The sequence below is a fragment of the Budorcas taxicolor genome, chromosome 11, assembly GCF_023091745.1.
Source record: "Budorcas taxicolor isolate Tak-1 chromosome 11, Takin1.1, whole genome shotgun sequence".
In the NCBI taxonomy this organism is placed as follows: Eukaryota; Metazoa; Chordata; class Mammalia; order Artiodactyla; family Bovidae; genus Budorcas; species Budorcas taxicolor.
The window spans coordinates 8425861-8449493 of NC_068920.1; the positions used below are offsets into that span (position 1 = coordinate 8425861).

General features: G+C 50.8%; 1 protein-coding gene across 1 annotated transcript in view; it reads left to right on the forward strand.

Moving 5' to 3' along the window:
* The first annotated feature begins 16827 nt into the window (after positions 1-16827).
* DUSP22 (dual specificity phosphatase 22) overlaps positions 16828-23633 on the forward strand; it is a 41875-nt gene continuing 35069 nt past the window's right edge. The window contains exons 1-2 of the mRNA XM_052648692.1: positions 16828-16860; positions 21337-21370. Coding sequence (XP_052504652.1) covers positions 16828-16860; positions 21337-21370 — 67 coding nt within the window. The remainder of the gene's footprint in view (positions 16861-21336; positions 21371-23633) is intronic.

A 23633-nucleotide genomic window follows, 5' to 3' on the forward strand; every position in this document is an offset into this window, starting at 1 on the left:
CTGTTGGAGAGAGCGGCTAGGGTGCCTTTCCCCACGGCCTCCCTGACAGTCACGGCTCTGCCGTGGCTGCCTCCTTCCCTATTAGTTTGCTGGAACTGCTGCCATATCGAAGCACCACAGCCTGGACAGGCAACAACTGTCATTTCTTCTAAGAGCAGGACATCCACGTCCCACAGTTCTGCAAGCCAGAAGTCCAAGGCAAAGGCGTCAGCTGGGCTGGTGCCTTCTGCGTCCTCTCCTTGGCCAAGTTCTCCCTGTGTCCTCCCCAAGAAGTACGTCCCTCTGCATGTCTGTGTCCTGGTCGCCCCTTCTTATGAGGACACCAGGCATGACTGACCCTCCCACAGGACCTCATTCTACCTTAATCACCTTTGTACAGACCCTCTCTCCAAACACAGTCACATTCTGAGGAGCTGGGTTGACTTCGACATACAGCTGGGGAGCACGACCCAGCCCACAGCACCTCCCCGCCTCAGCCCTAGTCAGGTGTCCTGGCGTCGCGGCTCCAGCCTCCAGTGGGCTTCTGGCGGCCTCCCTTTCAGGCGCAGGTGTGGCAGCGGCGCCCCCATGCTCCCCCCTGCTGCCAGCATCTGCTGTGGCCCTCAGCCTGGGTACACTGTCACGAGACAATTCCTCACTGTGGCCTTATGAGCTAGCCAACTGCATTCCATTTCCTGCTGGGACGCTGATGTGGTGCTACTCTGGGACTTCCCTCGCCTACCCTCAGCACTTACGTTACAGTATGGCAAGTGTTGACCCCCTGTCCGTGTTCCCTTTGGAACTGCAAGTTCCTCGGGGATAAAAACCATTCCTTTTAAATTTTGTACCTTTGGGTCTGTACAGTAGGTGATCAAAGTCTGCTGTGCAGTTTAACCACTGGCTGATGCTCCCTGCTGACTTTCCCTTATACCCTCTTGCAGTCTCACTTCTTTAGAACACTAGTACATCACCCCAGGCTACAGAAACAGCTTCTGAATGGATCTCACCCTTTCCCATCTCTTCCTCCATCAGTGCTGAGGACAGGCTAATCTTCCTAATCAGTGATGCTCAGTGGTGTCTATACTGTCCTAACCTACTCTGCCCATCACCACCAGCCGCCTTGCAACCCAGAAAAAACTTCTACTGCCAACTTCGGCTGCTGCTCACGAACCTCTTTCCACCTGAAGCAGTTGCCTTCCTTGCCTTCAGCTTGAATCTCACCCAGCCTTCTAGGGTGGATGTTCAGGACATCACTGTATCATAAGTACTGGCCCCAAACTAGATGAGCTTGGACTGGGAGCAGGGCTGAAGGGCTAGGCTGTGGTGAGTTGCCCTTCTGGTCACTGGTTAGGGGGAAGGTGTGTGAGTATCTGAGGACGGGCTGGATAACAAGGGAAAGCCTGAGACAGTAGGTGTATTCTGCTACTGCTTATCTGTGTGGCCCTAAGAAACCACTGTTCATTTTGGTGCCTCAGTTGTCCAGCAGCTTAGACTACAATCTGACGGTCTCCAAAGGCCCTTCAAGTTCTGCAATTCGATTTTCTTCAATATACACCAGATTTGATTTGCTGATTTAGCTCATGATAAACTTCTGTCTCTTAAGGCCACATTTCCCTCAAGAAAAAGGAAAAGAGCTTTCTCTTCACAGGCTGAATGTTTCCCAAACCTGTATGTTGTATGCCGCTTTTATTTATCCGCAGTTTCTATAAGTCCAGTCTTGTCTTGAGAATGGTACCTGTCAGTTTTGGCTCATAAGCAAGAGCAGTCTAGGGCTGCCCTTGTTATGTCCAGTCCTGAGGGAAACACATCATTCCATACGTTCCAACACTGTTGAAAATAATATTTTATGAACTGAGAGTTTCTGAATGTGGCAATAAGACAAGCCCTAAATAACCAGAACCTCTGAGCTTGAAACGCACACAAGTGTATGTGTTTGATGAGAACTTGGACATGAATGTATGTGTTTGAAGAGAACGCGCACAAGAGTGCACCCACTTGAAGAGAACACGCACACGAGTGCACACGCTTGATGAGAACGCACACACGCGTGTACACGCTTGAAGAGAACGCGCACACGAGTGCACACGCTTGAAGAGAACGCGCACACGAGTGCACACGCTTGAAGAGAACGCGCCCACGAGTGCACATGCTTGACACGCTTGACGAGAACGCGCACACAAGTGTACACGCTTGAAGAGAACACGCACACGAGTGCACACGCTTGACGAGAACGCGCACACAAGTGTACACGCTTGAAGAGAACGCGCACACGAGTGCACACGCTTGACGAGAACGCGCACACGAGTGCACACGCTTGACGAGAACGCGCACACAAGTGTACACGCTTGACACACTTGAAGAGAACGCGCACACAAGAAATGGGAAACGGAAGGACACATACTTTCACAGAAAAGAAGAGTCAGCTGAGGCAGTTCTGAGCACCTCCTCTAATCTCCTAAAAGCAAGCTTTACAAGCTCAGAGTATATCACGTTACATGGAAATCATTTATGTATTAAGTCCCTATTTCCAAATAACTTATGAATGAATGTGAATTAAGGATGGGAACAGTTTTGTTTTTATTTCTGTATCCTCAGCTTCTGGCACAATATGTAGAACACAGTAGGTTTCCAACAAATGTTAGTCGAATGAATGAACATGCACCTCAGAGCCTGGAAACGGGGCCGCAGAGGACACGTAAGACGGTGCTACCTGCAGAGCAGTGACTGGGCTGAGGACAGAGACCAAGCAGTGAGGGGCTTGAGAGGAGAAAGAAGATTATGAATTAAAACACTTCTGTACCCAAACCTCCTGCTTTATGAAAATCTAACCACTTTTAGGAGTCTGTTTCCCTTGAAATAAATACTCATTCAAGCATTGCGATCTCTTCGATTTAATATTTTAAGGAAAATCTATTAGGCTTTCAGGGTTGCTCCGAGACAGTTTCTGTGGAAAATACTCAAATTGAACCTAACACAACTATTGATTTGTTTCGGGAAAGATCAATATGTATTTTTCTTCAGGGAGAAATACCACCATCGACTTTTCTTTAACCAATACTTCCCTTCTGGCAAGTGCCAGCTGCCAATGACGAGGGCAGAGGAGAGACCAGTGCCTGCTGGAAGCCGCCAGACCCACCCTGTAGTGGAGGAAGCAGGGCTCCTTTCCAATGTGGCACACCTGGAGCCATCTGTAAACAATTTAAACCAATTGCTTAAACAACAATTAAGTACTGTCTCTCATTTAAAGCCAATGTATATTTTCCCAAACATACCACAGATCAAGGGTCACCAGCTGTCCTGCGGCCAAGGAGTAAAGGGTTCCCAGGACGCAGGACATTCTATTCCAGAAAGAAGGGGACCCTGGGCAAACTGGACAAAAGGGTCCACTCATGAAAGACACTCTATCCTGAGTACAAGGACCAAACTTCTCCTCTTCTTTATCTAACAACTAAACATTTTATAAATAAGAAAATGTTTAAAACTAAAAGGAACAGAAAATGACTGATACAAACTAAAACCAAGTATTTCTTCAGAAACTAGGTAAAGAGGGCTAAGGGATTATCACCTCCACTCTGCGAAACTATGCAATAACTAAGCACAGTCTGCCCACCACGGAGGAGGCACCTCACCTCTGAGCCCGTCACAGTCAGCTGTGCGACTGGTGATCAGAACAACACTTGTACTGACTCTGAAGTCCTAGAGCTGCTATTACTCAAGGAAAAAACCACACACGTACCTTTATAACAGAAAGAACCTTCATGCGCGGCTTGAATAAAACAACCACAAAGCAGAGGCCTTCCTGCCCCACTGGCTTGGCTGTTCTGACTGCAAGGAAAACAGTGAGATTTTAAAAGCAAAAGTTCACCTTATATTGTGCATTTTCATGATGTTCAACAGTTTGCAATAGCCTGTAATGAAACATAATCTGAATTTTTGTGTGTGTATATATATATATAACTGAATCACTTTGTTGTACACGTGAAACCAAAACATTGTTGTAAATTCTATACTTCAAAAAACTGGACATGTTTTTGAAAGTACTGCATTGAGGAAAGATGTCCACAGATCACACTGTCTTAGGATCAGTTATCTGTGTCTCTAACAGACAGCGCACTTATCCTCGGTTTGCTCCACAGACTGTGATAAGCGGGAGGGGACTGCCATTTAAAAGTCACAAAGTTTTCTCTGTTTAGAGACAGAGATCTCATATCCCCTTCAAAACTGTGCCTTTGATAGAGTTAAAGCACCATCGTGGACGCTTTAAAAACAAAAGTGGTAAAATAAGCACCCCCTTGTACTTTGGAGCAGAATGGGAGAGAAACGGACGTCAATACAAAGTCAAGTGCAAGTGTTTTTAGATGGAGAGCTGCTCCAGCCTGTACAGTGTGCACGCTGTGTGTTGGTGAACCAGGGCATGCGTGGCCACAGGCCCCCTGCCCCCGTTCAGGGGTTACTGGATGTGAGAGAAATACACCCTCACTTCCTGTTAACTGAGCACGGCCCGTTCTGCAGTAACCCTACCCTCCCTGCAGCAGCTGCTCCTGTGCTAGCGGCTGTGCCTGCCATCCGGAGTGGACGCGCTGCACAGAGAGGGCGCGCGGGTCTGGCAGGGCTGGCAGAGTGCAGGAGACAGCACTGGGAGGCGGCTTTGAACGGCAGCACGCCGCGCTGACAGAACCCGTCCTGTCTGGGTGGAGGCAGGCAGCCTCCTGCAGACCAAGAGGTGGTCAGCGAGAAGTCACCAGTGCCTTGTTGTGGGTAAGAAAACGATCCCGGTCTGTCATCTAACCCGAGGAGCGCTGTACGTATAATGGTCTTTCCGTAACACACAGGGCTTTAAAGATGAATGACTAATCAAAATACTGACAAATATTAATAAACTGTCAACAGAGTGTTGAACAGTGACACCATTATGTAATATGAAATGGACTTCCCCCTCACAATAAGTGAAATTTCTCTTGGGACATTCCATCCTCTGAGGAAACCCCCTTCTCCCTCCAGCCCCCTACCCAGACACCTTTTAATGTCTTCAGATCCATTCAATTTCTGTTTCACATAAAAGGGGAAGAAAACAAACAAACAGAACTGACCAACACGAGCTCTTCAGTAGGGAAGAGCTGCAGAGTAACATTTAGCAGATGGGGGGCAGTTTCTCTGAAGGGGAGCAGCGTTTTCCTTCTCTCTATCGCTTTGGGCTGCCCCAGGCCCCAAAGGCATTTGAAGAAGCAGAAGTGTGCCTCCAAGAGGGCAGCTGGATGCGTAGGTGTGGTAAATGCAGACCAACGGGACCCTCTGACTCGGGACACTCAGGGAATATCCCTCTCCACTGGATCGCAGTCATGTGGCCACTCTGAATAGGATTTCATGAGGGTTCGGAGATCATGAAAATAGAACTGCAGAGAGTGCAGCTGTCTGTGTGCCCAGATGAGCTAGCGTGAGAAGCAAGGCCCAAGCTGTCAAACATGGGTGAAAAAGACAATTATTCGACTAATCTAAAAAGACACTCGTTGTTCAGATTTTGTCAGATACTTTGGGCTGGGACCATCAACTGTGAAGACTTTTTTGGTTTTTTCACCATGGAAAGTTTTGAAGGACCTGTTTGTTGTCTCAGGTAGACCATCCAGATAGAAGGAAATGCAAACCATCCCAGGCAAAAAAAAAAAAAAAAAGGAACCACAGCCAACCGGCAAGATGATGTTCATAAATCAGGAATGCTTCCTAACCAACGCTCAGAGAACAAAGGATGTCAAGGGCAGAACTGCAGACTGTACTGGGCTCTGCCGACCACAGCTATGGCTGCAGATCGGGAGGAAGACCACAGAACTCTTAAGACACTGCGGGAAATGCCTCCCCCTCCCTTCATCTCCTCCTTCGCCTTCCCACTTCTGTCTCTTTCTCTCCAGTAGACACAGCATCGATTTCAAGAGGACTTCAGTCACTCCCAGATCACAGCCATCCCACTTGGAAACCCGCTGCTGTAGGGAAGCCGCGCCAGGCAGACTCAGCATTGGCAGAGGGGCTGGCGAGTCAAGGGATGAGTTACTTGTGAGCCTCACGGCTGGGTGACTGCAACAGCCTCTCAGTCACATTTTCTCTCCTTAGTCAACAAACATCTAAAAGCTTCCCCACACAGCAGGGCTTATTTCAGGAGTTGGACACTGAGACTGAGGACTGCTCCCGTGAAGCGTGCAATTTTGGAAACCTAGTACTACCTATACACAGACACACGTGCTATGACCACCGGCTGACAACACCATCAGCTTCCTCCAGCGTTAGGGACCTGGGCTCTGTCTTACTCCCCCTTGCCCGATGCTCTGCTCTATAATCTGCCGAACAGCTGGCCGTCCTCTGCCAACTCCGTCGGGGACTCCATGTGTCAACAGGCTCCCAACTGCATGCATGCCAGGGGCCCCCCATTTACCTCTCCCAGGCTCTCTCGCACATCTCTCTGCCCTGCTCACCTGCCTGGGTGTTCATTCCTCTTGCTGTCTTCCCCTGACACCACCCTCTTCAGAAGTCAGTGCTCTGAGATCTGAGGTCTCCAAACTTCTTAAGTGGAAGGAGGAAACCAAGCTCATATTCAGGAGAGTGTGTGGAGGGCTGGAAATCAGTGGCCTTTTAAAGGCTGAGGTCATTGAAGGGCCCATCCTCATGGTCAAGCAGTGAACTGGATGCCCACTCTCTTTCTAGACAGTTGGAGAAGCAGAGAAAATGTTTTGTATTTTTGCTTCAGTAGTTATAGACTCCACTTCCTTTTACTTCTGTCCACAATTCATTAGGTTCCGGCTTTTAAATAAAAAACTCTCAGTCATATTTGGCTAATTAGCTTTTCATTTTAACTTCTTCTTAATTTGCTCTAATCTGACAATGTGGCCTGAGGCTTCTGCAGAGGACTGACATCATCTATTAGTGTGTATTTAAGTGGTTATCAGTGGGAGAGACAGATGGAAAGAGATACCGATAAAGACATTTCATCCCTAAAAGATATCCCTGTAACCCCACTGCACAGAGGGTAGTGGCAGGAGGTGCACCTGCTCTCTGGGGCTGGAGGCCCTTCCGGCAATCCTCTGGGGGAGGGGGCCCCTGGCACACAGGAGTAGAGGCCAGGGGCACTGCTGAGCATCGCACTGCACACAGGACAACCCCACAAGAAAAAAAAGATGCAGCCCCAAATGTCAGCAGTGCCGAGGCTGAGACACTCTGGACCACAGTACATTAAAAAAGCCAGGGAACATTACTTAACTACTTCCCGCTCGCGCCAAGGTTTATCTCAATTCTCTGAACTGTCAGTAACACCCCAAAGGGCTCGGCTGCCTCTAATGGCTGAACTTCTGCTTGTGGTCTTTTACCCACTCCCACCTTAAAGTTCAAAGTTATTGCTCACTGAACTCACCACTAACTGGTTATCCTTAACCACATGTGCATGGTTCTGGTTGGCCCACATGACTAGTAACCGTTCCACATTACGCACACATGAAACCTTCGTTGGGGAGTTGCTGCCAAAATCTGTGATGCTGGCTGTGCTGACAGACACGGAAATAGCAGGAAGATAAGTAAAAGCAAAAATCTTGTGTGGCATGAAATTCCACTAGGCTTATGATGCCTTAACAATTTATTAGAGAACACAAAGGAACAAATTCTACCTTAAATGTGACAAAAGTCAGCTTCTTCTAGGCGTCTTTGTCTTTCCCTTCTTTCCATTATCAGGGGCTCTAAGGAATGAGGAGGAAGACAGGAAGGAGCCTGGAAATTGCATGACACCAGCTCAGCTTGAGAGCTGAACCTGAAAATCTCTGGTCTACGAAAATGAAAAGAGAGAACCAGGACCTGTCAGAATGGGCCAGACTTTCTCTTTTCCTTTTCTTTAACTTGAACTGCAAGACAATGGCGATTACTAGGTGGGGTCAGGTTCAAGGAGAAGGTGGATGCAGTATGGGAAGACTCATGGAAAACCTTCCCCAACACACACACACTCACACACTCACACACACACTCATGCACTCACACACTCACTCACATACACTCATACACTCACACACTAACACACACACTCACACACACACTCACATACACTCACACACACACTCACACTCATTCACTCACACACATACACACATACACTCATACACTCACACACATACACTCACACACACACTCACTCACATACACTCATACACTCACACACTCACACACACTCACACACATACACTCACACACACTCACATACACTCACACACACTCACACACATTCACACACACACACAGACACACGCACTCACACACACTCACATACACTCATACACACACATACACACACTCACACACTCATACACTCACACACACACATACACACACACACTCACACACACTCTCACATACATATACACACAGACACACGCACTCACACACACACTCACACACTCACTTATACACTCACACACACATACACACACACTCACTCACATACACACACACTAACACTCACACACACACATACACACACACACTCACTCACACACACACATATACACACACACACACTCACACACACACTCACACACACTCATGCACTCACACACTCACTCACATACACTCATACACTCACACACTAACACACACACTCACACACACACTCACATACTCACACACACACACTCACTCATACATTCACTCACACACATACACACATACTCATACACTCACACACATACACACACACACTCACATACACACTCATACACCCACACACACTCACACACACATACACTCACACACACTCACATACACTCACACACACATTCACACACACACTCACAGACACACGCACTCACACACACTCACATACACTCATACACACACACATACACACACTCACACACTCATACACTCACACACACACATACACACACTCACACACACACTCTCACACATATACACACACAGACACACGCACTCACACACACACTCACACACTCACTTATACACTCATACACACACATACACACACACTCACTCACATACACACACACTAACACTCACACACACACATACTCACACACTCACACACACATACACACACTCACTCACACACACACATTCACACACTCACACACACATATACACACACACTCACAGATACACACGCACTCACACACTCACACTCATACACTCATACACACACACTCACATACACACACACACTCATACACTCACATACACACACACTAACACACACACACATGCACACTCACACAAACACACACACACTCTCACTCACACACACACTCACTCACATACACTCACACTCATACACACACACACACACACACTCACAGACTAACACACACTCTCACTCACACACACACACACACTCACACACACACTCACACACACTGTCTGCCTCTTCTGACTTCTGATGCTAATACTGTCACCTTTTCTTACTTAACCAAAAATCAGAATTTGAAATGCGCTCTGGGCATATGAGTCTTGTAGGCCATACTGAATGTAGGCCAGAGTGCCACTTCTGACGGTTAGGAGGCAGCCAGAGCTGGTTCTGAGCTTAAGAAAGATTGTTAAGCACCTGATCTGAGCTAGAAAAATAAATTTATGAGAAATAAGAGAAAGAAACTGTTCCAAGTGAATGGCAGAAGAAAAAGTGGGTGTGGACCTGTCATTTATGGGCAAAACACTGACTTATGAATTGTGATTTCACAAGTTCATCTGACTACTAGAAGCAACAACAGCACAGCAGAGAAGGAAAATAAACGTCACTCATTGATTTCGGGGTAGGATCTTTGTAAATTTTCAGGAGGGGAAAAAAAAAAATAACAGTTCAGAAAAGTTGATCATCTTGCCCAACAGCACTCTGAGATTTAGGATCAGAGGTTGGTCTTGGGATTCCCCAGGCAGTCCAGTAACCATGCTGTGCTGTCTACACAAGAACGGTGCAGAGTAGAGGAGGAGCTGCCCAGGTGATTAGGAGGTCAGAGGGAAAAGAGGGTGTCAAGGCAGGAGGGAAGGAGCACTCCAGAAGCAAAGGGCAGGGAGGGTGCTGTCTGGTCTGGATGCCATCCTGCCCACGGGGGCCATGGTCGCAGCACGCGGAGGGGGCGCTTCCTGCACATGGGGCTCTGGCGCCCGCTGTGGCCCAGAAGACATCGACAAGGAGGGAGATGACTACGATGGGGTCTGCAGGCTCTTTTCAAAGTGTCAGCATTCCTCAGAATGACACAACTGCCCTCTGGAACGTGTTACCTTATTCAACAAGCATTTACTGAGCACCTGTTTTGTGCCAGGGACTGTTCCTGGCCATATGAATAAAACAGACCCTTAAAAGACAGGCCCTTTTCCTCTGGAGGGTCTTCTAGTGAGATATAGGAAAAGGAGCAAATAAATATGAGAATGTCTGATCATGTTAAGTGCTATGAAGAAAACTGCACAGGGTAATATGAGAGGGACTGGAGGATCTCCTTTGGACGGGGTGGTTAGGAAAACCTCTTTAAGGAGGCGGCATTTGAGCTGAGCCCTCGAAGAGAAGAGCCAGTGACAGGTGAGACAGCTGGTTAGAGAGCACAGCCCATGCGAAGGCTCAAGGACAAGGTCAAGTGATCATGAGACCAAGGGTGGCAGGTTCAAGGAAACACAGAGAGTCCCTGTGGCTGTGACTCTGGGAGGGAGGAGGAGCAGATGAAATGAGGTCATTGGGGTGAGCTCAGCCATACCAGAGGGATGCATCTGTCCATTTAACAATTATCAAGCATCCACTAGGTGCAGGGCATTGCTGAGGATATAAAAAGGAAAGATGAAACCCCTGGTTCGAGGGTTCTGTCTGCAGGGAAGAAGTCAGGAGTTTAGCAGGCGTGCAGAATACTTACACAGTTGTGTTAGAGAGTATTCCACTCCAGGCAGAAACACGATGTGGACATGATCGTGGTGCTTAGCAAGGGAAGGGGCTTTCCAGAAGCACTTGAATCAACACACCCATGCACCTACACGAGCCAGTTTATAATCTGAAGGAGGGAACGCACTAGCCGTCCAAAGTCACGGTATGAGGTCTCGAATCCGGACATCTGCTCCGCTGGGGTCGGGAGGTGAGGTCATCCCAGAGATGAGTCACCGAGCCCACCTTTCGCCACCGGGTGAGCCTTCTCGGTCTTCGTGGGTGGGGCAGGGCCGTAGGAATCCCCCCACCCGGCCTAAATCGGGCGCACTCAGAAAACCCAGACAGGGGAGCTGCCAAGCCCAAGGCTCTGATTAGCACCTGATTCACCCAGGCAGTCAAGGCTGGGCGGCGACTGCTGGTAACAGGCCCCCAGTCTCCCCGGGGAAAGGCCTGCGGGAGTTTTGGTGACCGGGATCCCAGGGGAGCCTCCGTGACACCCCCCACCGGGTAGGGGCGCGCCTGCGTGACCACCGGCCCCGCCCAGACTCAGAACGCGCGCGGCGGCGGCGGCGGCGGCGGCGGCGCCCTGGCCCGGGCCTCCGCGGAGCCCCGGTCCCCAGGCCCCAGGCGCGGCCGCCGAGGCGCCGTCCTTCCGGAGGGCTCCGACCCCAGGAGCCTCGTCCCCGTCCCCGCCCACCACCGTCCCCGGGAGACGACTCCCTTTGCCCTGGCCCAGCCTCCGAGCAGTCGTGCCCACAAGCCCGGGGGTCCGGCGCGACAGGCGCCCAGCCCACTGGGGGGCGGTGGGGGGACGTCGCGAACCCCGTCCCCCAGGGGCGCTGGCGCCTCTGCCTGGCGCCCGGGGAGTCCAGGGGCGGAGGGCAGGCAGCAGCGGAGCGGTCGGGCCGGCCGGGCGGTCGCGAGCCCAGCCCGCGGTGCGCGGGCGCGCGCTCCCCCGCGCCCGCCGCGCAGGCCCTGAGTGCGCCCCGGGCGCCAGACCGCGCGGCCGCCGTGGGGAATGGGGCGAACAAGGTAACGGGCCCCGCGCCCCGCGCGGCCCCCGCCCCGGCCTGCCTGCGCGGGGCTCTCGCTGCGAGGGGCGCCCTGCGCGCCCGGGCCCAGCGGGCGGGGGCCGCGTGCCAGCGCCGCGAGGCCGGGCCGCGCTTCCGGGCGGGCGGCGCCGGGCCGCGCGGGCAGCGCGGTGGCTTCTGCCTGCTTCCCCCCACGCCGCTCTCCCCCCGCTTCACCCCCAGCTCCGCTCCTGAAGCATCGCCGCCCACGCCGCTACTGAACAGGAGGGGATAAGTGTCTCCTCTTCCGTAATGCCTTCCCCCCAGGTTTCTTACCGGGTGCGGACAACTTTCCTTGCGGACAGAAAAGTTGACAGAGGCCTAAATCCTGGGGTGCCTGTAGCTGCCCGGGTGTGGGGCACAGATTCGAAGCTGCCTGGCCGCGGTCGCGCGGCTGCCCCCCGCCTCTGCTCGGCCGGCCCTCCCTGCCCAGACCCCCACCCCGCTGTGCCTGCCGTGCGGGGAGGGGGCCGGACTCCAGCGGCCTGGGGCAAACACGGCGACTGCCGGCTTAAAGGAAAGAACACAGAGCTTTTTTTAAAAAAGCCCTCATCGAAAGCTGTCTGTTCTCGGGTGTTTGAAGCGGGCCTGGATCAAAGGGTGGACTCTGTCCTCTTCTCCCCGCGGACCCCACTCACCCAGGGTCCTGCCGGGGGCGTCCACGGCCGACTCGTGGGCCCCGGGTTCCTTCGGTGTCCGCGGCCGAGGCAGGCAGGGAAGGTGCCGCAGGGAGTACCCTGTGTACCTGCCTAACTGCTTACCTGCCACGTTCACCGTGTCATTGAGACTCAGTTTACAAAAGGGCGAGTGTGCGGTTTAGGTCCGCATACCAGAGGATTTTGTTAACCAGGGTCATACCTTGCGAGGGCTTTTTGGGGGGAAGGCGGGTGACAGTAATCAAGTTTGGAAAGAGACTGCTTCTTTCTTGGATAACTACTTGCATTATGTCTCCATTAGCACTGGAAGCCATCGGCACCGTGAACTTTTTTGTTTTTTTTAGTGAAAGCAGAACCTCGAAGGGTCCTCTGCGAGGGTGTGGGGTCTGTTTGCCTTCCCATTAGTTGTGATTATGCCTCAGGTTTATTTTGGTGTTTTTCCTGGTTTTCTCCACTTGAGGTGTTCACACCCCACCTTTTTCAGCATTTAATTTGTAGTATTTTTCTATTAAAACTGAAAGAACATACTTAGGGATACAGATCATTGCCTAAGTGTCCAAAATTATTTTCAGATTTTTAGCCAAAGCTGTCTTTTTCATACATGATTGTTACCTTTCAAAGAAAGCAGTATGTTTCTTATTAATGTTATGAACATAATCATCTTGTATTGTAAGTAGAACCAGTATCTCCAAGGTAGAGAAGGGGAAACGTGGGTGAAGATTTAGAAACACCTTTACGTCAGTGAGTTTTTCTTGTGTGCTCACTGTTAGCCAGGTGCTAGTTGTGGGGGCCAAGGGAGGGTGCCGTGGTGAATGACACAGACAGGTCTTTCATGAAACCTTCAGTAGAGACCAGCAGTTGCCCAACAGAAATATAATGTGAGCTATGTGTGTAATTTAGAATTTTCCAGTAGCTACATTAAAAAAGTAAAAATAGTTAAATGATATATTTTATTTAACTGAAATATATGGTGAATATTGTCATTTCAACATTTAACTAATAGATAAAATCACTGTTTTGTATATATATTTTTTGTACAAAGTCTTCAAGTCTGGTGTATATTTGATGCTTAAATGACATCTCATTTGGGATCAGCCACGTTCTAAGTGCTCAGAGTCACTGTGGGTAATGGCTGCTATATTGCATGACAGCGTGTGTATGTGTGCATGTGCATGCATGTGCACGTGTGTGTGATTTGAGAGAGAGAACAAACACATGGTCGGGAGGAGTGGAGACCCCAGAGGATAGAGAGTCAGAAATAGATGTGATGAGCACAGCCTGGAAGCAGTGTTCAGTGCAGGCCAAGGATCATGTGGAGTAAAGATGTTTAAGCTGAGATCTGAAGAACTGCTCAAAGTTGCAAGATTGTTCAGTGGCAAAGTAGGCTGCTGGAAGCCAGAAATTAAAAGCCTTAACTAGAACTTGTTCGTATATTATTGTGTAACTTGGAACTAGGCTTCGTTTCCTCTGTAAGAAAAGGAGTGGTCTGCAAACCCAGTGGGAGTAGTGTAAGGTGCTGGCCATAGAGAGGCCTTTCTGAGAACATTCAGAGCCTGGAAACACAAGCCCTTGGAACTGAAAACTTGATTTGCAAAGTGTGTGTGGGTCCTGAGGTGCCTGGCACAAGATTTATTTCCCATTTCACAAAAATCGGTCATCCTTGGCAAGGAGAGCTTATGAGCCAAACAATGCAGATTCTGTTCTCACTGTTTTGAACACAACAGGTTTTATTTCTGACCCATGTCCCTGTGGAGGGTCTTCTCATCGACGCGTGCCAGTCTGCTATGTGGCAGAACATTGTACCCATGCCAGCTAGGTGTACATAGCATTCTACGCAGCTCGAGAAGGGCAGGGGAAGAGGCGTTTGCATTCTGTGCAGTTAAAGATGATGAGGAGACAGAGAAAAGAGTGCAGCAGTTGTTGACCTTTTTTTGAGTCTCATATTATGTGCCTGCAGCCCTAGGATGTCAGTATGCCTTATCTGACTGTTTGTGCAGATTGGGAAATGGTCACTCAGATTAAGTGGCATGACTAAGGTCCTAAAGCTAGGAAGTGGTGGAACTGGTTTTGAACCCAGCTGCCACTGATTTTGATGATAGTAGAAGTCTTTACTTTAAACTAGAATGCCAGTTTAATCCAAGTGATTTCTAAAGACGCTGGAAAATAACCTGAAAAGAGCTCCCCAGAGTCCCAAATTAGTTGTAAAATAGGAAAAAGCCATCTCCTGTCTTCCTTCATGTTTGATATGGATAAAGAGGAGATGGGAAGGTTAGGCAACCAAGACTGGCCAAGGTGTGTGCCAAGGCCTGTTTTGAACTTCACCACGTAGGGTAACTCATCGAACCCCCAGACCGCCATTCCATCCCTAGGCATTTACAGGTACCCAGGCCAGAGTCACCCACTGGGTGAGTGGCAGAGCCTGGACTCAAGGCCCGGTGGCCTGGCTCTTTTCTTCATACCGACTGCCTAGCTGTGCTGCTAAAGGCAAGTCTGGCAAGTGCCTCAAGTAGGATCAGGTTAAACTCAACAGGTTGCTGCAAGCAAATGTGTTTCTGTGGAGTCTTTGAAAATTCCTAGTTGAGTCCAAGCTCTCTCTAGGGTCTGACCACATCTTTTGGGGAAGGACCTGTAAAGAAAAGTCCTCATTCTCATGTTATTAGTCTTAAGTACAATGATAACTGATTAAAAACAACAATCAGATCTCTCTGGCTAAGCATCATACTAGAGAAACGTGCACGTTTTTATCTTGTCAGCCAGAACCAATGACCTAACAGTGGGCTGGAGCATTGCCCTCCTGGGGAAGCTTGTGAGCACCAGGTTTGGCTCAGTTCATCAGTCCTGTTCAGGGACCTCTTTCCTCCTCAGTGCCCTGTCTTCCCTGAAAGCAGCCTACCTGGTAGAAGTGATGCCACCCTAGCCTTTCATGGGAGACTTGCTCTTGGCAGTGGGAGGTCGACCCTTCCCTGAGTGCATTGCCTTGCTATGAGAAGTGCACTGTTGCGAAAGAAAGGGGCACAGCTGTCAGAAAGCCTGATGTGGGGTGTCCACCACCCTGCTGTTCCGTGGGTGTGTTCTTGAAGGAGTCACTCAGTGTTCCTAAGCAGCAGTTTCTTTATTGCCCTGGATTAGTAGGGATGGTGGTTTGCTTAGCTAGTCTCCTTATTTGTTTTAAAATGAGTACAATGTTGCCTCCCCCAATTACTACCCAGATTCTTGGAGAAACAGATGAGAATGTACAAGACAGTTTCTGCAAACTGCAAAGTACAGATTACTGTTGCTTAGTCGCTAAGTCATGTCCTGCTCTTTGTGACCCCAGGACTGTAGCCCACCAGGTTCCTCTGTCCATGGGATTTCCCAGGCAAGAATACTGGCATGGGTTGCCGTTTCCTGGAGCAGTCATCTCAAATGAGATCTGAGTGACAAGCAGCCATCAGGTAGACGACGGGGCACCAACGCCCTCATCAGAGGGAAGGGACTTGCTCCCTTAGAGCCTAGGACATCCTCACATGGCATGCACAGACCTTCTTTGATCTGTCCTCACTTCTCACCATGGGGTGATGACTTCACTCCCACTGTGTGCTCAGTTCTGGCTTGAGTCCCAACTCGGTGATGTCGCTGATCAGCCACTTTGCCCTCCCTGGGCCAGGAGGAGCCTGAGTCTGCTGGAACATTGTTTCATTCCATTTTCTCTTTCTTTGTCCTTAGGGATTACCAGCAGCAATTATATTGGGGAGATCTACTGGTCAAATATTTAGAGTTTTAAGTTTGAGTTGAGGCTGACTGATGTAGACATTTAAAATTTATGGGCTTTTTAATTCTCCTTGAAAACAAAAATGTAGCTTCTCTCCCTGTCAGTGCCCAGTTCTCCAGCTTTCCTGGATCTTGTTTTGTAGCTCTATATGGAAGAAACTACAGAAGTTGGGATTGAGCAGTTGGCTCAGATGGTAAAGAATCTGCCTGCAGTGCAGGAGACCTGGGTTTGATCCATGGGTTGGGAAGATCCCCTGGAGGAGGGCATGGCAACCGACTCCAATATTCTTGCCTGGAGAACCCCATGGACAGAGGAGCCCGGCAGGCTAAGTCCGTGGGGTCGCAAGGAGCCAGACACAACTGAGCAACTTAGCATGCAATTTGCTTTCTATTTCCAGCGCTTGAAACTAATTTACTCTCCCGGTCTGGAAAATGGAGTTGAAAGTTTACTCACTCAACTCTGTCCTCCCTTTACAATCAAAATATTTGAATGCATATAAATGAGCAGCTCGCATGGTTTCAGGTGAGTTGCCTCCCTGATGTTGGTGAGGGCAGACCTCTGTCCTTGCCGGCGCTCGGCCCTGGGCGCTGATCTCCTTCAACCGTCCCACGCCCCCAGCCGGCGCAGTTGGCACAGTGTTGTCGGCCTCGACCTTCCCAGAGCAGAGGGGCAAAGCAGGATCTCTCAGGCCTCACCCACAGTGGTTTTCTGTCTCTCTCTTCTTTGCCTGGCCCCTCCCACCTGGCTCATGTTGCTCATCCATTCACTGAAGAGACGTTTCCCTAAGCAGAGATCGGCTGATCATGGAGCAGCGGCTCAGGGTTAGAGAAAACGTATTCACAGACACGACGCAGACAGCATACAGGGTCATAGTCATTTACCCCAGCATTTGAGGGTTTCAAAAATAAACAGTTGACAGTGTTTGAAGATGGAGATGTTTCCTATGAGACCTAGATGCTGGAGCTGGGGAGCCTGACTTGTGTCTCTGCCTCATCACCTCGGGGTGTGGGGCGGAGGCTAAAGGTGTCGAAACCCCCATCCCTGAAGGACAGCCCTTGTTGAGGTATCTAATTTCCCAGAGCTATTTGGAGCCCTGGGAAGAGTTTAATCTGGAGTCACACGGTCAACTTGGCACCTTGAAGGCAGGTTCAGGAACCCTTTGGGGGACAAAGCCAAAGGTAGGGGGATCTCTAAGAAGCTGTGTCAGTAGATCAGATGGGAGCTGGACAAAGGCCTGCACCACGGTTTCCAGAGGAGCAGACTGGTTGGGATTCCAGGGAGGTGTGGAAGCCGGTGCTGACCCGCTGTGGAAGCCGCCCCCAGAGGAGGGCGGACTCTCCCGATGGTGCCGGCGGGGCTGCTCTCCCAGGTGGGTGGGGCTTTGCTGCCCTGTGACTTGCTTGAAGATTTGTGCAGTTTATTTACATTTGTGCATTTTTCTGGGTTGAAAGGCCTACCAGATGCCTAGTTGTAAGCAACAGAATCCAAATGAGTCTGCTTGAGGTGAAACAGGGCAGAAGGCCGGGAGGGCTGGAGAACCAGATTCAGGCAACTCTGCCAGGAGCAGATCCTAGGACTGGTCTGGGGAGAGCATCTCTGCAGCTGCCACTACCAGTGGGCTCTGTGGGTTCTGCCAGCCCTGCGCCCCCGCTACCAGGCAGGGTGCTGGTGGGTGCTGCGCTGTCTCTGCTCCAGCCCGGAGCAGCCACGGAGGCCTGCTGCCGCTGAAGCAGAGAGCCAGTGGGCTGGAGGCTGGTGCTGCCTACCAGGCTCCAAAGTGGGGTCTTCCAAGTCTCGGAAACCAGTACACAGCTGTCAGTTGCAGGGTTTGTAACTCTCAAGCAGACCCATGGGATGAAGGGCCCCACGCAGTGAGGGTCTCTGCCTTCTCTAGAGAGAATGCTGGGAGCATCCCAGGGTGGAGCTGCTCGGGGAGCCCGGGCTGTCTGGCTTGGTGGGGACTGAAGAGAAGTGGGGTCCTTCAGGGGCAGGAGGCCACGGTGAACGTTTCCGTTTGGCCTCCGTTTTCTTTGGAAAGGGTTTGCCATCGAACATTTTGATCTAGAAGAGGACCCAATGAGAATGTGACTTTCAAAGGTTGATTTGATGAAATAGATAAGTTCAGTGGCTACTTCTGCAGCCTATGAGGTTCCAGACTGGGGTCCTTGGCCGCACAGCCAAGGGCCAAGGGCTGCGATGGGGCTGAGGGTAGTGGAGTGCAGGGGGCTGAGCATTGAGAGGAGAGCTCCAAGGGGTTCGTTCAGCAGCCGTAGAGTCGTGGTTCGAGGGTAGCAGAGCCCAGAGGTGAGATATTCACACGCCCCTGTTTCTTCTGTTTAAAGATAATATGAAACGTATTTGCTTTTGTTTAGTAGATAAAATAGTAGAAGTACAAAGAAGAGAAGGAAAAATGGGTCATAAAATCTTTTCCCCAATTAGGCCCCTTGAATTTCTGAAGAAACTGATTGGAGTAGTGTGTGTGCACTATATGGAAACGTGTGCTTCCTGACCTCCAGACCGCAGCACCCCATCGGGGTGAGCATCAAGGAAGGCATTCCTTCATACTCAATTTGATGTTTCTGAGATACAGTAAATACGAATACTTCCTTCTAACCGCCCTGCACACCCAGCATCTCGGTGGCATTTGACCTAGAGCCCTGGACACCTGCAGGGCTGCCCGTCTGTGCACCCTCCGTGTCACCTCCTCCACGCCCACTCCCAGGAGAGACCCACCTCTCGCAGGGCTGGCCATCTCCACCGTTCCGCTGCCCATCCTCCTCTCTCCCGGCCCACTCCTCTGGGACATCAGGACCCCACAAAGGTCCTTGGGGACCCTAGAGGGGCCACAGTGCCCCCTCCTCCCTGGGCGAGGGGCTCAACAAGGAAAGTGGGACGTTGGCAGGCAGAGCCTGTCTTGGTCAGACTGCGTCCCCAGTGCCCAGAGGGTGTCCATGTGTGGCTGGAGCTCAGTAAACCGTCCGTCCACTGGAGCCCATGCGGCTGCTCTGGGGAGGCAGACCTGCTCTGCGACTGTGGTGTGGTCTGTTGTAACTGGCAGCTGTTCATGGTCAATGTCATGAAAGGAAAATAATTTCAGCACATTACAAATGACAATGAAGATTTTATTCAAGACATTACAAGTGAAAGGTGGGGTGCACTGCCCCCAGTGCAACAGGGGCAGGTGAGCGGATGGAAGATCACTGACGGAACTTGGTTAGGTGCCAAGGGTGGAGGAAGAGGAGCTTGGCTGATACTAAGAGCGGGTGGATGCTTGACAGCTGGCTTAGCAGGATTCTTTGCTAAGTGTGGCCAAGGACCAGGCCTGCAGAGGAGACTCAGAGGAGCCTGAGCAATGCTTGGTCCGGGAGGCTGTCTTTGTCCCCATCAGTGAAAAGAACTGTGCTGGTTTTGCCCTCGAATGTCTCATAAAGACAGGACACGCCCTGGGGGATGGGAGATGGTAACGACAAAGCCCTGCACGGGCAAGAGCTGCCAGGGAGCGCAGTTTGAGCCGTCTCCTGCATGGGCGTGCACTGCTCTTCCATCTTAGAGCAGGAATTGTGAACTGTCTGCTCCACCCTTGCTCCCGGGAGAATCCCGCAGACTGTTTCAGGAGAGGCCTGCTGAGCGCTCTATCTCCTTGGCAGTGGATGCCGGGGTTTCCTCTGAGACACGGCTCTGTATTTCCTGGTTCCAGGGAGAATCCTGCCTGCCTCAGTCTGTGACTTCAGGCGGCAGCAGACGCCCTCAGTCCCCTGGGGTGCTTTCCAAGCCAGTTTTGGCTCCCAGCGTGTTGAGTCAGCCAGACTGACCACAGGGCCCAGTGCCCACGTCCCTTCTGGGTCTTGCCTCTTGTCTGGAGTGATTATTAACAGAACCTCTTTTCACTCTCATGAGTGTCCCGTCTTGGCCAATTAGTCCCACGGTTGCCAGCACAGATGCTGAGCCTGTGTCCTAGTAGGTTCCCGCAGTCACTTTTCGGCAGCAGCTGGATGTCAGGAAGGTGCTCGAAAGAATCCACACAGCTGATGAACATTACTGCCCCTGCTCTCAGCTTTCTTACCAGGAGTGGAGAGAAGAGGGAGTGCGAAGCCGAGAGGAGTGTTTGGTGGTGGCTGATGGGGGTGTCGCCAGGGCACGGGGCTTGCGGTGAAGTGTCACCACGGCCAGTATGCTGTGTGCACTTGGAAATCACATTGGCGGTGTAGCTTCCCGGGAGGTGTCTGCATTTGAATTTCAGAGTTTCCATACAGAGTATTGCAGGGCAGAGTTGGCTTCGTATTCTGCAAAGTGGAGGGTACCTGTGACCTGCAGTCACCCATCCTCACCTCAGATCTGCTGAATCTCTGTCGAGCCTAGGGCGTTCCAGAAATCTGATTCTGGCTTGAGAACCTTAGAAGAAGTAGACATTTTGGAGTAAATGTGTGTTCTTCTTAACTTGCACGTTTAGACAGTTCACTCATTTAGCAACTCTCTACTGAATGGTCGTCATGGGCTAAGCCCTGGGCTGGGCTCTGGGTCTGCAGCCCAGCAGAGGGGACTGCCCTCCACCTGGTGATGCCCACGACAGCATCACGTGAAGGGAGCACAGAGGATGGGGGCGCTGAAGCAGGAGCCCCCCAGACATGGGGGTGGGGCTCAAGTCAGGCCTCCGCAGGTTGTGAGTTGGAGCTGAGGCCCAAAGGATGAGGGGCAGGAGGGGAGGGACAGCAGGTGCGAGTCCTCAGACGGCGGCGGCTGGGTGCTGGAGCCGGAGCAGAGGGGCTGGGGAACAGGAGCCAGGACGGGAGGAGGGGCCATGGAGACTCTGGTTTGGGGCTGGACTCAGAATGTGGTGAACACTGTGAGGCCTGGAGACAAGGAGACCTTTGGGTCTGTCTGAGAAGCTGCTGGGAGGTAGGTGTGGTGGGCACAGGCCTCGGGAGGGCCCAGCCTCTGTGTCGAATGCCATCAGCCTGAAACCTGTAACACTCCTGTCTGGTCTGTGTCTCCCCATAGATCCTGCCTGGCCTGTATATTGGCAACTTCAAAGGTGAGTTCTCTCTGCATTATTGTGGTAGAACATGCAAGAAACTATTAGATAAGCCGTTGTAACCTTTTTTAAGCGGCAGTTCAGCGGCAGTAAGTACATTCTCACTATTGTGCAGCCGTCACCCGTCCCCAGCCCGCTTTCGCTTCCAGCCGAGTCTCTGTCCTCACTAGACACTACCTCCTGTCCTGCACGCCAGCCCTTGGAAACCACCCTCCCGCTGCTTGTCTCTGAGTCTGACTGCTCCGGGGCCTCGTGTGAGCCGGCTCGTGTGGTCCTCCTGTGACGGGCTTACTTCACGGAGCTTGACGTCGCTCTTCCGTTGCAGTAGCTTGCATCATAATTTCCTTCCTTGTTAAGACTGAAAAGTAGTGTGCGGATGAGCCACGCTGTGTCTGTCCTTCACCTGTGGATAGACACGGGTGTCTTTTGCCAATGGTGAGCTTGCTGTTTTAAAGCTCAGCTTTATGCTCTCATGCGTGACGGAGTCGAGGTGTGGACTCAGTGTGTGCAGTCTGGTCTGGACAGGACCACCACCAGTAGCCTTATCCTTGTACCCCAACATCTCGGCCCGTGGCTCAGAGAGTGGTGTAGAGAGCCCTGCAGGGTCCACCTTGACCTCTGACCTTCATTGAACTGTACAACATGTTGGAGTTTTATTATCAAAAGAGGATGGCTAAAAGGCACATTTAGCAGTATTATAACTTGTTTATCATCTTTATCACTTTTATTTTCTAGTTAGTAATACATTTTCAGAGACATATTTTTTTAGTCACCTGGGGAAAATAACTGGCAGTTTCATCTCTAGCCGATTATTCTTATCACACATTTCTCTGCAACTTCTTTGATATTTACTGATCTGCTATTAGCTATTGACTTTTCATTTTTAGCTTATTTGTCTCAAAATGCTCTGTAGTTGCAAAGGTGAGTAGAAAGGCACAGAGCAAAGTGTGCGGGGAAGGGAGGGGAGAGGGGAGGGGGAGGGGCTGGCCCCACCGCCTGTGAGTGGGGTGAGGGCGGGTGTGCTGTCATGGATGGGCCGGACACAGGCAGCAACAAGCCTGCCGTGCTGGTGGGGAGTCCCTCCTCACCACGCCTCCCTCTCTGCACACACGCCTCCCTCTCTGCACACACGCACTGGAGCACACTCGTGGCTGTTTCCTGTAAATCTGCAAGTTCAGGTTCACACTGACTCTTAGAACAGTCTCTGACACCTCTGCCCTGATATTCACGTCCTCTTCCCCGAGCACACTGGACTGACAGCAGCTCATTGCTGCTAGAAGGTGTTAAAAATAGTCCTGGAGTTCCTGAATTAGTAAGCTCTTCTGTTCTGAGAAAGCAGCGAGTGCTTTGTGGCAAGTAGGCGAGTTGGGCTGGAATGCATGAACATCTTTATGGTTATTTAATGAGTTGTTATTAATGGTTTCGTGGGGAGAGGAGAATGTCTTTGAGTTTGGAAACAATATGGAATTTAGGATAAATTCTTGGATGTAGAATTGCTGGGTGAATATTTTTACAAATCAAAAACTGTTATTGCAGATTTATTAAGCCCAGCCAAATTTAGGACTTCTGCCAGGTGTCCCAGCACACTTGCAGACGGCAGGCCTTGGTCTGAGCAGCAGAGGACTGAGCTCCCCTAAGACTCCCTGCTCACGGAGAGCTTGTGTGCGTGTGGTGGGCGGGCTGAAGCCCCCAAGGCCGGCCCAGCTGCACGTGTGCTCCTTACCATAGTGCCTGTGGCTGTAGACAGCCGGGGGTATGCCGTCATCGACAGTGCATTTACACGTGTGGACAGACACATGCTCTTGGGAAGAGCTGTCCCAAGGTGTGTGTGTGCGGATGGCACCACCGCAGAACAGAAAGGCTGGGACTGGACCGGGAGTGCGGGCAGCAGCAGCGCCTCCGGGGCCACTTCTGTGCTTTCAGGGGCCCAGCAGGCAGGGTTCTGATCTGTGGCACCAAGTGTGGTTAGGTTCAAAGCAAAGTGATTTTGGCTTCAAACCACCTTTTTTGTTGTTGTTTACCTTAATCTGTGTTACAAGTGTATATTCATGGGGCGATGAAAATAGTCTAAGTTTAGGTTGTGGTGATGGTTAGATAATTCTGAATATACTGAAAACCATTGAATTGTACACTTTAAAAGGGTGAATTATCTCAGTAACACTTTTTTTTCCCACTTTATTTTTTAAATTGAAGGATAATTGCTTTACAGAATTTTGTTGTTTTCGGCCATACGTCAACAAGAATCAGTCATCGGTGTCCCCTC